This window comes from Leptidea sinapis, chromosome Z, assembly GCF_905404315.1.
Source record: "Leptidea sinapis chromosome Z, ilLepSina1.1, whole genome shotgun sequence".
Lineage (NCBI taxonomy): Eukaryota > Metazoa > Arthropoda > Insecta > Lepidoptera > Pieridae > Leptidea > Leptidea sinapis.
Genome location: NC_066312.1, coordinates 29,358,009 through 29,371,801, shown reverse-complemented (window position 1 = coordinate 29,371,801; position 13,793 = coordinate 29,358,009). Strand labels below are relative to the sequence as shown.

Here is a 13,793-nt window from a genome sequence, read left to right as displayed (position 1 = left end):
TATTTTAATATCTGGACGACCGAGCCTCGCTCGGATTTTTAAGAATGTACACAACTTTAACCATAAAAAAAAATAAAAGGACATCTGGATTCGATCCGGAGTATTCTGCTTTTCTAATCACCCAATGTCCCATCTGAGCTAATATAGTCTTGTATATAGTGGCGAAATTTACCTTTGTATTCGAATGTTATTGTAGCTGTTTGTCATTAAAACACAGATAAAACATTTTTTTTTTAATTGAAACCTTGCTATATCGATTTCTCGCCCCCGAAACTAGCTGTATACTAAATTTCATTAAAATCCGATCCATTTCCGAGATTCAGAATATATATAGAAGAATAGCTCGTTTAAAGATAAAATATCTATATCGCAGTTCTAATGGACTCCGAGTGCCGTCGTTTGCAGCATTACAGGCCAATACGAATATTCAGTGGTAATCCTGAATTGGTAAGCCGAGCTTTTTTTTATGGAATAGGAGGACAAACGAGCGTACGGGTCAACTGGTGTTAACTGATCACCGCTGCCCACAATCTCTTGCAACACAAGAGCGTTGGCGGCCTTTAAGGAAGGAGTATGCGCTTTTTTTTAAGGTACCCATGTCGTATCGTCGCGGAAACACCGCATAAGGAAGCTCATTCCACAGCTTTGTAGTACGTGGAAGAAAGCTCCTTGAAAACCACACTGTGGAGGACCGCCACACATCCAGATGGTGGGGATGATATCCTAACTTGTGGCGGGTCGTGCGAAGGTGGAATTCGGCGGCAGGAATCAGATTAAAGATCTCGATTTTTAGGTCCATTTCCTGCTTTTATCATTTCAATAATCTACCTATTCACTACATCTTTCAAACCATGAGCATTGACGTACTATAAACAACTAGACTCCTAATCGCCTGTTAGAAGGTCGTCAAAAATGTCCGAGCGGCGTTTTATATAGGTATACATTAACTTATAACATTGAAACATTCATTCAATTGAACACCTAAATTCGTGGCAGTAATGTTCAGTCTTTTTTTAGAACATTTCGTCGGCGATGTATTTTATTTTACCAATTGAAATGCAAATAATGAAAAACGACAAGCTAGTTACAAAGTTTTTGTTACTTTAAAGGGGTAAGTGGATTGTATTGTTCAATTATTAAAACTTTCGTGAGTCATTATTAAATTATCTATTAAAACGGCTCACTCTTACTCACGTTTTTGTCGGTGTCGGTACCGACTAGTTTCGGACCATTCGGAGGTGGTTCATCAGTTCACAGTGGATATTGTGAGTACATTCTGTGCACCCGTGGACGCCAATAGTGACACAGTGTCAGTGATACCGTGCTCGTCATCACCGGCGCAACTCGCGCCTCCCGCCCTGTCCAGCCGCGCACTACGAGCCCAAGACCGCAGTAAGAGGTGGGACGTTATCGCGAACCCACCACACTCACCCTGACGAAAGACCACCGGATGGCCCGAAACTAGTCGGTACCGACAATAACGCGAGTGAAGCCGTTTTAATAGATAATTGGATTGTACTGTATTCAAAGTGTGGTCAGCACAGTGTTCAAACACAACGAATACTCTGCCATAAAAAATCGTGTTTATTTTGTATTTTCTATGATTAACGCGAGTGTTACACATTTAAAGCATTAAATTGCGTGTAATTGTTAGTGTGTTTTTACATTAAATTTCTGCATCAAAGTTACATTTTTATTTTAGTTAACCCGACGTTTCAAGACATTTCCAGATCTCGTTTTCAATGAGACTGCTTTTACGCAAAAATCTAATGTAAAAACACAGTACAATTAAACGTGTTTTAATGCTTTAAAAGTGTTTTATTTAAACGTAGTTTATTTATTAGTAATAATATTTAGAATATTATTTAGTGATGCTTGTTTTGAACACCGCAACGAAGCGACGATGTGACGTCATCGACGTCAGACCCAGAGATAATGTAACTGGGTTGTAAAACTTGCTTTTTGAGTTTGTAAGAAAGGATTAATGATTAGAAGTCTTTGGAAGCCAAGAATAACTTTTAAATTATGATAAAAAAATATAAAAGCAATATACGTAAATTTTATTAAAAAGTTTACAAAAGTACCAAATATTTCATACAATTCACATTTCATATATTTGGATTACATTATAATATTAAATACAGAAAATATTAAAGTTCAAATTTCCATGATGTTTCTAATTTTTCTTATTTTTCGTTCAAATCAGTCACAAGAGTTTGATCGTGATCTATTCCGTAATATATTTTGTTATTTTTAACATATGCCCACGCCATTCTGTTGGAACTGAAGTACACTCCGACATCTCCGCTTTTGGATAAAGTTATTGCACCCGCTGTGTTGTTGAGACGTTTGGTCATTTCTGGAAATTATCAAAGTTAATAAATGTGGCTTTAGAACCTCTCGCTGCTAGACAACTGATGAAAACAGGCCAGGTTTATTACATTAGTGTGCATGACAAGCTACGTCTACACTCGTGATTTGTATATACTTTGTGGTAGAGTGCGTGCATTAGCATAGTGTGCTCAATATATCTGTCATAGTCTATTAGGACCTATAAATGATCAAAGTGTAAGCATTTTGGCACAATTTTAAAATAAAAAAGTTATCATTTGAAAAATCAAAACATCTCCCAACTTTGATTTTGAATGAGTTAAATCCAGCAACGAGGGAGCGAGGTATCGATATTAAAAATAAGGATTTGGTAGGATGTTAGTTAAATTTAACTTTAATTCAATTTCTGTCAGCTCAACTCAAAGTTCAGTAAAAAGCGTTTTTTTTTAATATTTTATCAAAAATAATTTACTTTTAAAATGCAAATGGATAGTACATGCAGTGCTGTTTCATTTTTTGGATGATAAGTTTATACTGATAATAATAAAAAAAAGTGTGCATCTCGGAACGCTCGATATAAGTGATAAGTTAAACTATTCAATATTGAAGTTGTTTAACTTGAGAAAACTTAGGTTATTACTTAAATGTTATATATTAATATGATAATGTAAGGAAATGTTATTTATTAATAAAATCTTTTATATTATAATAGTTATTTGTTCAACAAGTGAGCAAAGTAAATTTTTGCTGCCAGTGCTGACTTTAAACGACGAGTTGGCGAAGTAGTCTAGAATTGAATCACTAGTGAGTGATTCTAATATAGATTACTGATGTAGTGAGTGATTTAAAGGCACGAGACAAAAAGTTTTGCTCTCGTGTGAAACACAACTCTTCACCTCGACTAGCGAGAAAAGTGTTATAGGTTCTATAAGTAAGAGAAACAATTAAGATATTATTTTTTTTTGTGACAATGAGATTCGGAACGCACCACGTGGGGTTCGAAATTTAAATCACTTTGCCTCACGCTCGCAGAAAAAGGTGAAAAATATATTTTATTCTTAGTTACAATCCTTGAATATGTACATTAGAATTTTGTGTATGTACATTATTAGTATTATTATTTAATGTAACAATTGGTTAGCCGTTAGAGTGAGAGAGGAGGAGCCTGCCAACGGTGCCGTATGCTTGAGAGAAAGGGAAACCAGACAGAATGGCGCCGTAACGCGTTACGTTACGAAGCGATTTAACCTATCATAAGAAGTTATCACTTCAAAAGGAATGCATATATCGTAAGCCTATGTTTATAATTGAGTGGTTATAGCTTCAATAATGGTTCACTTAGAAGACTTACCTTGGATAGCGAGCGTCGTAGCTGTGCTTGCGTCTTTGCCACCCCCCATATACTTAATAATGCTATGAGCCACGCAACACTTCAGAATAGATTCACCATGGCCTGTAATTACAAAAAAATTATGTATCATTTTATTTTATTTTATGTATACTTAAGTGAAAGTATCAAACAATCTTTAGACATCTCAAAATATTATACTTTCAGGCACCTGAGGTGTAATTGAAATGGAAAAACACAATCAACGACTACAAACGCTCATTTATACTTTTAAATAGTAATTTCAACAAATCAGTTACCCAGATAAAAGGGGCTAACATAATTAATAATTTAAAGAGATACCAGTTTAATTTATCATAACTTGTTCACAGTACACGAAGTGAGGTGGATTATCGCAGATGGGTTAACTAATATGTAAGATAATATTCTTTGGTTTTGTCAATACATCTGCAAGTTGCTCAAGTGTACACTGTATGGTAAATGTATGGTATGCAAAGTTCTGTGACAAATGAGGAACTCTTGGAGAACATGGAGGATTTGGCTCCAATGTGTTTCTTATCTGTGAGTGAACAATATTGTAATTTTTATCAATCTGTGAAAATTTGAGAAGAGTGTCAACTTTTATGTTCAATAATTGCACGTTATTTGCCATTTCCTGAAGATGGGACTTTGTTATATCAAAGTTGGACCTCTTAGGCAATGACTCCCGAACTATTTTGTTCTAAAACACTGGCACACTGTTGTACAGCATTCCAACATCGTTTTAGTGGTGATGTTAAAGTGCTGGCTGGAAGTGCTTGTATAGAGGAAAATGATCTATCTATTTTCCTTATATTTGGTGGTGGGTGTGTAAATAGAAAATTGTTGGTCTCGCCATATGGTAAAGATGTAGGTAGTGGAGGTGGTGGAGCCATTTGCAGAGGTAGCTTAGGTGGTGGCACCATCTGCAGAGGAGGCGGAAGTGGCCCAGCCACCCTTAGAGCCGCCACCACCCCATTCTGAGCCTATGGTACAGACCAATGTTAAAGATATATGTCGTGATTTTATACGAGGAACGTGCAATCGTGAAGAGACATGTAAGTTCTCTCATAATTATGATAGTTTCACTGATTTAGTAGGCGTCTAACCTTTTTGTCGTGACTATCAAACCAAAAAGTGTAGATATCTATCTAGATGCAAATATATTCGAGGAGCTCCTTCTCCCCCGCCACCTCCAACACACCTGCGGTTGGCTTGGCCACCTCCAACACCTTTGCGGGTGGCTGGGGCTGTACATCAGGTTATTTTGTGGGTGCAGGTTTTAGTTCTTGCATTGCGTCTATTTGGGTACTCGGAGTCACTCCAATGTCTCTATTTAATCTATTAAATCTTTTTCAGAAGAAAGAAAATGTATCAAATGCTCCTCCACTCCAATTCTTCTTGGTAAATCAGTTTTTTGCATTTTCCGGATTTGATTCATAAGTAATTGCTTAGCATTGATATCACTCAACTCGCAATTGCAAAACTCTACAACAAAACATAACTGTTATTTAAAAGAAATATCAACTCATAATAAATACATTTAATTTCTACATAATCTCGACTCCATTATATTATTTTTAAAGAAGTACTTTTTTAATTAATCTCCTGACAACGAAACCAGAGAAATAATGATTAATATCGAGCATCTCTTCGTGAAGTAAACATAATTTTATTTTGCTACTGACACTAATGGATAGACAATTTAATAATCTACATTTTGCAAAAAAAAAAAATTCTAAAGACCAAAATTTATTTCTAAAATTTGGCCGCATTCACTACTGTAACTCATGCACGGGGTATCGGGATTCAGTCTCCTGCAAGGTCTCGAGGGTAGAACGTGTGCCGTTTGTTACCGCGTTGGCTATAGCACCTGCTCCCTCACGTCACATTATTACATGATACATATGGTCTTTTATAAATAATTTAAAACGCAACAATGGCTCTATACCACACCAAGTTCTCCTAGGCTCCAAAATGGCAACCAATGGACAAGAAATATGCGAACTATTTTAAGAATACTTCCAATCAGTATATAAGGCTAAGCCCCCAGGAACAGCAACCCATTTGCACATAAATATTCCATCTGAAAGCTGCTCTTCATTAGGTAAAATTTCAATAAGTGAATCTGAGATTTTTACAAATTCAATAAAACTAAACCAATATAAAGGTATGGGCATGGATGAAGTTCCCAACATTGTATTAACTAAATGTGCTGAAAATTTATCTGTTCTGTTGTGTAGGTTGTATAATAAATCTATACGTGTTGGTGTGTTCCCTTCAATATGGGAAAAGGCGCGCGTAACACCCATACACAAAAATGGAAAGAAAAATGTCATCTCATATTATCGTCCAGTATCCATCCTACCAGCTCTTGGGAAAGTTTTTGAATCGATAGTACACCAGAAGGTTCTATGGAGGCGCGAGAGGTTTTTTATTATGGGATGGAAGGACTTACGAGATTTCCTAGTGGTATGTTATCAGCGCGGCCCAATCTTTCTTGTAACACCACGGCAATATAAAGCGTAAATTAAACCTACATACATAATAATAATTTGAAAGCTACCCCCAAAGATGTCCACGACGATCGGTCCTGCGTTACCCTGAATCCAACGTATTCCGTCGATCTTGACCAGATCATCGGCCCATCTTGTGAGGGGCCTACTGCTGTCGCCCAGTGCCCTGACCTTGAAGAAGGTGGGAAATCTTGACGTCTAATTAAAAAGTAGATTGTTTACTGAAGTAAGTATTTAATTCGTGAAGTACAATAATTACAAAGTTAATAAGTTAAGTTAACACGACACCAATCCGTTCGTAACCTTCTATTACGCGACCGTGTCATATGCAAAACCGATCTGTCCGCGAGACCGTCTTAATTTGGCCGCTAAACAAAGCGATTGTCTCGCTAAAACGTACCAACCACTGCGTCTTCCGGTACGTGGTCGCCATTCGAGGATCGCCCCAATGGCCATCTGTACGTCGAACTACGTGCCCTGCCCACTACCACTTCAGTTTCGCAACCAATTGAGCTACGTCGGTGACTTTGATTGGATCTTTTACGGATCTCCTCATTACTGATTCGGTCTGGCAGGGAAACTCAAAGCAAAGCCATTGCTCCAATGCTAATTCAATCAATTTTATATGGAACATAAAATCGAAGCGCCTATAGAAAATATCACTCTGTCTGAAGTTCCAGGGCCGTAGCCGTGGGTCGTCTACTTGGAACTAACTCTCCATTAGATTTAAATTCCAACCAGCAGAAACTCATTAACCAAATCGAAGCTACTTATTTTTAACCAGAAAATTTTGTGATTGTTTAGTTTTTAAGAAAGAAAAAGGAAAAAACGCGCAACTGAGACCATTACTGAGCAAATGAGAGCTAACATCTTATGTTCTAAGGTGACGAGCTAAATTATGTTGCCGCTCAGAATTTTTAGGTTTTTCCAAGAACCCTAGGCGGTACTGCATTGTAATGGGTAGGACGTATCAATTACCATCAGCTGAACGTCCTCTCCCGTCCTCGCTCATCTCGTTCCTTATTGTCAAAAAAAAAATCTGCGGCAGGAATCAGGCGAAAGGAAAGTATGAAGCCTTAAGGAAACACAAATACAGCACCTGTGGTGGAGACACCGCCGACTTGATCATCAGCGTAGGTGCCGCTGCCGATCTGCGGCGTGTCTCCGATGCGGCCAACAGCCTTCCCGCTCATGCCGCCGGTACTCGTGGCCACGGCTATGTGCCCGTTGCTGTCGATAGCGACCGCCCCCACGGTCCCCACGTCACCCTGACCAAATCACAAGTGTTACAAACATAGTCTTTTTATATTTTAAATATATTATAATTAATTAGCTCCGTATAGTAAATATTATAAAAATTTTACATATTTCGCTCCTTACTCTCAGCATGATTGTCAAACTGACAAATTATAACAACATGACATTACACATTGACATTATATCTATAAAAAGGGAGAAAAACGCATTTTTGTTATTTTTGTCAAGTTGTGGAATATTTTGACTGATTTATAGACAAGCTATGTAACAGCTTTTAAAATATTTTTCATAAAAAGCTAAGAAGAATGCCAAGCATTCAATATGTTGCTTCAATACATAATATTATATTTTTTTGCCAAACTAAACTAATTAATTTTTATTATCCTCGGATGTGTAGCATACAGCACTTTGATCACCTCCCTTAAATCTTCTCTTCGTGCTTACACATTACACTCCCGTAAAGAAACGCATAAATTTAAGCAATTCAATATTTTAAAGGATATACTCATGCAATATCTGAATATAAACAATTATTATTCGAATAATATTTTTTTAAATGTTCAGTGATAATATATTCAGAATCATGGTCCAATTGCAACTCCCTACTTTTAGGATGTAATTTTTTTACACCTGTATAATATGATAGCATTTTTTAAAGAAAATTATTTGATTAACAATAATTTAACCTTGTGTTTGTAGGCACTGTATAAGTGCGAATAAGTTGTATGTTAAAACTATTGTGTGTGTGCAAGATGTAAGGCCTTTGACCACTGATCCGACCAAGCTATTGTAGTGTTAGACTTTGGGGAATTTGAATTAAATAAATTCTGGCTATTGTTGTTTTTATTGAAGCATATTTTTGTTCTCTTATTTGGCAACAACAGTAGCAGCAGCTCAATAACAGATGGAACTCACTGAAAACTGGAAGTTGTACATGTTATTATTCAAGTAATTGTAGGTGGAGTAATGGAGAAGGAAAGTGTGTGTAAGTCATTGCTATAAATTATGTAAGATCTCTGTCTTATTGGTTTTATATTCAAAATAATTTTAAGTTATTATAGCCTAAGTTTATAATATGGGATAAGTTTATATCCCATTAAAATTGAATCAGCTGTTACAAAGATTAGACGAAACAAAATTACACAGACAAAACTAAATTGTTTTCTGGTTGAGCTTAAGTATAAGAATGGGCGTGCATATCATACAAGTAATTAGGCCTAACTCGCTATTAACCTAAATAAATATAGCACTAGTGTTAAAGTTAATTTAGTTTAATTTGGTCCGTTATTTTATAACCAAACTTCTATTGAACACCCGCACATAAGATTTTTCCTTACGCTAGATACCAGATGCCTGCGGAAAACAATCTTTGAATATTCCAAAGCTCAACTACAACTAATTAGATCCAGTGCCATATTTTCAATTCTGCATCAAGCACAAACTTGTTTTAATGTATAATTAATACCTTAACACCAATTTCGGTTCTTCCAAATTCATTTTTGCTGCTCTCAAGTGCATGCTTCGCATTTTCACTTATAAGTGACTCTGGTGGTACAGTTTCGAAACCCTGCAAATAACAATATCCAATTACTGACTGACTTAGTTGTTGGGGTCTGTGAGTGACAACACACAACAATAATTTTAATAATATTTCCATTAACACCACCCAAAGCTACCAAAAGTTGTGACCCCATTATAAAATGGCAGAAGAACCGAATCAGTCTGAAGAATTGCTTGAAGTTTCGATAGACTCAATTCAAAGACAAAAACTTCACTATTTTTGCGGGAACGACTAACATTGTGGTTACTGGTTAGTGAGTTTTATTCATTTTGAGAATTGGTAGCAAAACCATCACCTCACACCAAAATATAATGAAAGAAGAATATTTAAACCATCTTTCAATATACTCAATTACAAGAAAAATCCCCGTTAAGTTTATGGGCATAAAAATTATTGATGTAGGTTAGACCTCGATTATTAACCATTATTCAAAAAGGTTATCAATTCGATCGGTTATTTGTTTTTGTATGTACACCGATTACTCTGCGATTTAAGATCCGATTTACGTAATTCTTTTGTTTGATGCGAAATAGATGCCATTTCCTCCTATAAAATTTTTACATAGTTTGGCCCAGTAGTTTTCATTTTATGAACAATTATATGAAAATTTTCGTCTACCTGGATTACATAATTGTTGTCTGTGTACGGCTTTTTTTTGGAGTTTTCATTCAGGTTGATTATACATTATTATTAAATGACACTAAAACGTAAAAAATAATTAAAAAAACTGGCACTGACTTAAAACCTATCAATAGGTAGCACATATAAATAATAGTATTTTATTAATATTAAAGGTAAAGGTTTGCATAAGAGGTATATTAAATTAAATTTTTAGTTATTTGATACTTTTCAGTTTTTAAGTCGGTTTTTATAAACGTAGTTTTTTTTATTGATATTATTAGCTAACATTGTGGTGTGTATTAGACAATACAGTCAGACATACACAATATATACAAGACAGGTGGTGTGCAAAAATATAAAGAATTCTGTAAGTCATTTATATATAACAGCTGTATACACAAATTCGCACCATATTATTCGTAAATTATGAGTCGACTCGATGGATAGGTACCTATAATAGCAAACAAAATGGCAAGAAAGTTCGAAAAAAAACTTTAATTTAAAAGAAAACAGTTTCATCGTATGTTCCGTGGTCCACACAGTAGCGGCCACAAGTTAGGATATCATCCTCACCAACTGGATGTGTGGCGGTCCTCCACAGTGCGGTTTTCAAGGAGCTTTCTTCCACATACTACAAAGCTGTGGAATGAGCTTCCTTGTGCGGTGTTTACGGTACGATACCACATGGATACCTTCAAAAAGTGTAAATATCATAAATAAATATAAATAGCATGAGCTGGTATCTGGATTTCTTAAATTCCAAGCAGATATGAAAACACATTATATGATTAGAATCTTGTTACAATTGGTTTATGTTTGTACCTAAATTGAAGTAAAATTGTAAAATACTTTATTTGAGTGTAAAAAAAATAAATAAAAAAAAAATAGGTCATCCACCAAAGAGACTAAAAAATCTACCCATACTAACTAGCTAAAAACATTAAAATATTTTTTGTGCTGCTGTCATGAAAGCAATGCAGAGCAATAGTTCTGTTTCACATAATGCAATTTAAGGATTAAATTATTATATCAAACTGTAACTGTTATCAAAAGTAAGTCATGAGAGTTAAGATAAATATTACAACAAGATAATAAATAGTTACCTTATCTAAAGCAAATATTTTAGCACCTTCGCCACCCAACAAGGAATGTGGAGAATCAGTCAGCACTTTATGTGCAATGCTGATGGGATGCTTAAAATCTCTTATGAGTGTCACAGCACCAACGTCAAGGTTCTTCCCACACATAATACTTGCTTCCATTTCAACTTCACCCCTTACATTAAGAACTGAACCATAGCCTGCAGATTAAAAACCTATTTAAAGTGTTATTCACTTAAAGACATTTAACATTGGATGATATTTTTAACTGGTGGCCAATTTTGAATCAATTCAAATTTAAATATTTTGATTCAAAATAGGATATGATATCGCTTATGGAAAGGCAAAAACTACCACCCATTCGAAAAAGTATGCCACACACCAGACAAGAATGGGCACAAAAAGCTCACTGGACTTCTTTTTTTTTATAAAAAAATGGTTACAATGTAATATCATACAATAAAATTTATAATTAAATAGCCTGAGGGTGGTTGCTCTGTTCCCAATGTGATGGTATCAATAAGAAAGTCATAAATTATGTTATAGTGACCTTTACCACACATTAAATTCTTTTGAATTTTGTTATACATACAATATATATATATATATATATCTATAATTATTGTCACTTGCAGTATGGTTAGTAGCTTAGGATATGGTTTTCTAAAGGAGAGCTGACTTAACGGTAAACACCTGTCATGTTCTTGGGATGAGTTGTGGAGTCCAAATTCCAAAAAGGTCCAGCTGGATTTGAAAAAATGCCTTTGCTACTATTCAACAATCACAACCTGTGTTTTTATTTTTAGTATCTGCATAATACTAAAAATTAGTGTTAAAAAATAATAATATTAATTAATACATGTGATAAACATATACCAAAGTGAAATATGAACATTAAATATTTAAAGATGTGTGTGTGTCGGGGGAAAATGAAAACCTTACATTTAATTCAAACTGTGTGAATTTTAATAAGAGCTTTACTAGTAGACTATTAATATTATTCTTGCTGCTTAGTGTCCCATGTGGGCGACATTGAGGATGGCAGCTAGTTAAAAAATTACATATATAAAAGAAACTTGGCAACAAATCCATTAGCACATAATAAGGTAAATTTTGCAGGAAAAAACGTAATTTTAGGGTTATTGGAAAAGGGTTTTAATCCCTCATTTTAAAATCACAAGAAGATAATATTTTGTCCCATGCACCAAACTTTGGAGTAATATCAAACAACAACAAAATCATTATTAAGAAACCATGATTTTGTTTTTATTTTATACTAATCTACTGCTGAACATGATATATGCGTTTTACTTGCAAACTAAGAATACTACACATAAATTACATTAATTCATATTGATAATTACCTGCATTAAAATATTCATCGTTTTCCATTGAAACAACTGCGGCCTCCACTGAATCAAGTGCCGAGCCACCTGAAGATAATATTTTATAGCCGACTCGGACAGCTTCTTTCACACCTTCCAATTTCCCATTGATACGACTTTCTGGTATATCACCAGCACCACCGTGAACAATAATAATAGGTTGCATTTTTCCTGATTTAACCTATACACATAATTTTCAAAGGTTTATAATATACATATTAATCGAAAAAAAAGATGTCCGTCACAATATGTCCCTAAGCCTACTTACTCCGAACATAATATTTAAATATATGAAAATTGTTATCATAACAATAAAATTCATATTATTATCAGTTATCACTGAGTAAATAATAATTTAAATCTTGTAGTCGTTTATTGTGTATTATTATCTCTTATCACTACAATGCACAGGGACACTAATTATTGTGTACACTACAATGTAATAATAATAATATTCCCTATATATTATTATACTCTTTGATATTGACACACTTGTACACAAATTATCTTGCCCCAAACAAGGCATAGCCTGTACCTGTGCCTGTACTATGGTTACATGACGTCAACAATATACTTAATAAAAAAAAATCAAATTTCTATATTTGATAATAAAATATATACAAAATTACTTATAATCTACTTATTATAGCAATTTACAATTAAGCCTTATATATGTAGGTCTCAGAGAACTTATATCTGCAACCCTATCTACGTATTGAGGGATAAAACTTTATTATGCTTAAAACTAATACATAAGGTTTGCGGGGGGAAATCCAGGAAACTGGGAAAACCTGTCTATGAATATATTTAATACAAACTTACACATAAATACTTATAAACATCCATATTCATCATTTAAATGTTTGCACCTAGCGGAATGCGAACCCGGACCTCTAGCTCAGTAGGCAGAGTCGTGGCAGTCGAAATAAGCGGGAAATTTACACACACACAACTAAAACACTAAAAATTATGTGGAAAATAGTTTTGATACTTTGATATATATGTGTATATATACACATTAAAAAAGTGTAAGCAACATTAACTAATTTAAATTTTAGGATGGTTTTTCACATTATAACGTTGTATTTTATTTTTAAAATAATATTTTTAGGGTCCTATGATGTAAAAATAACAGCTGTTGTCTGTATGAGTTCTTTTAATAACAGAAATGAACAATATTAGAATATACTGCAGAAACTAAGGTATATAAGCAACTAAAATTTTTTTTAACAAAATGCAATTTTTAAACAAAATGAATTTATTGTGCCTCCTCTGCTATTCAAAACTTGTCGGCAACGATTATTCTTTGAATTAATGAGACTGTTTATGTCATCTTGCGTTATTCGCTCCCAATGGAATTGTAGCAAATCCTTCAGCTGTTGGGTTGTTGTCACTCCGTCCAAGTCCATTGAAACACGTCTCTGGAGCATGTCTCATGCATGCTCGACGGGGTTGAGGTCTGGCGATTGTGCAGGCCAGGGCAATACACGGACGTTCTCCGTTGCCAAGTACTGACTGGTTCGCCGAGCTGTATGTGAACGCGCACTGTCATGCATTAACGTAAGATCGGAGTCAAAGGTTTGTGCAAATGGATAGACATAAGGTCTGAGAATATCCTCAACGTAATTTTCAGCGTTCATGTTTCCATTTACAAAA

The 13,793-nt window shown here is 34.8% G+C and overlaps 1 protein-coding gene across 3 annotated transcripts; it reads right to left on the bottom strand.

The window, feature by feature from the left end:
• Positions 1-2,039: 2,039 nt before the first annotated feature.
• LOC126979236 (isoaspartyl peptidase/L-asparaginase) lies at positions 2,040-12,671 on the bottom strand. 3 transcript variants are annotated; one of them, XR_007732780.1, is made up of 8 exons: positions 12,406-12,671; positions 12,117-12,318; positions 10,756-10,952; positions 8,936-9,037; positions 7,313-7,481; positions 4,902-5,185; positions 3,683-3,784; positions 2,314-2,359 (listed from the first exon to the last, which is right to left on the bottom strand). XR_007732780.1 is itself a non-coding variant. In XM_050828510.1 (7 exons), exons 1-7 carry the CDS (start codon positions 12,457-12,459, stop codon positions 2,187-2,189), a joined length of 999 nt encoding a protein of 332 aa, XP_050684467.1. In that variant the 5' UTR covers positions 12,460-12,658; the 3' UTR covers positions 2,040-2,186. The 3 variants fall into 3 exon arrangements, 1 of the variants encoding a protein (XP_050684467.1); XR_007732781.1 differs by having other exon boundaries at positions 2,323-2,359; positions 4,807-5,185; XM_050828510.1 differs by lacking the exon at positions 4,902-5,185 and having other exon boundaries at positions 2,040-2,359; positions 12,406-12,658.
• Between the last annotated feature and the right edge of the window lie 1,122 nt (positions 12,672-13,793).

What these genes read in the sequence shown, in the direction of transcription:
- LOC126979236 (XM_050828510.1), bottom strand. Translation starts at nt 12,459, where the DNA reads ATGAATTTTATTGTTATGATAACAATTTTCATATATTTAAATATTATG. An exon ending in CGATGAATATTTTAATGCAG is followed by an intron (nt 10,953 to 12,116) that starts GTAATTATCAAT and finishes TTTAATCTGCAG; the next exon opens with GCTATGGTTCAGTTCTTAAT. An exon ending in TACGACGCTCGCTATCCAAG is followed by an intron (nt 2,360 to 3,682) that starts GTAAGTCTTCTA and finishes GATAATTTCCAG; the next exon opens with AAATGACCAAACGTCTCAAC.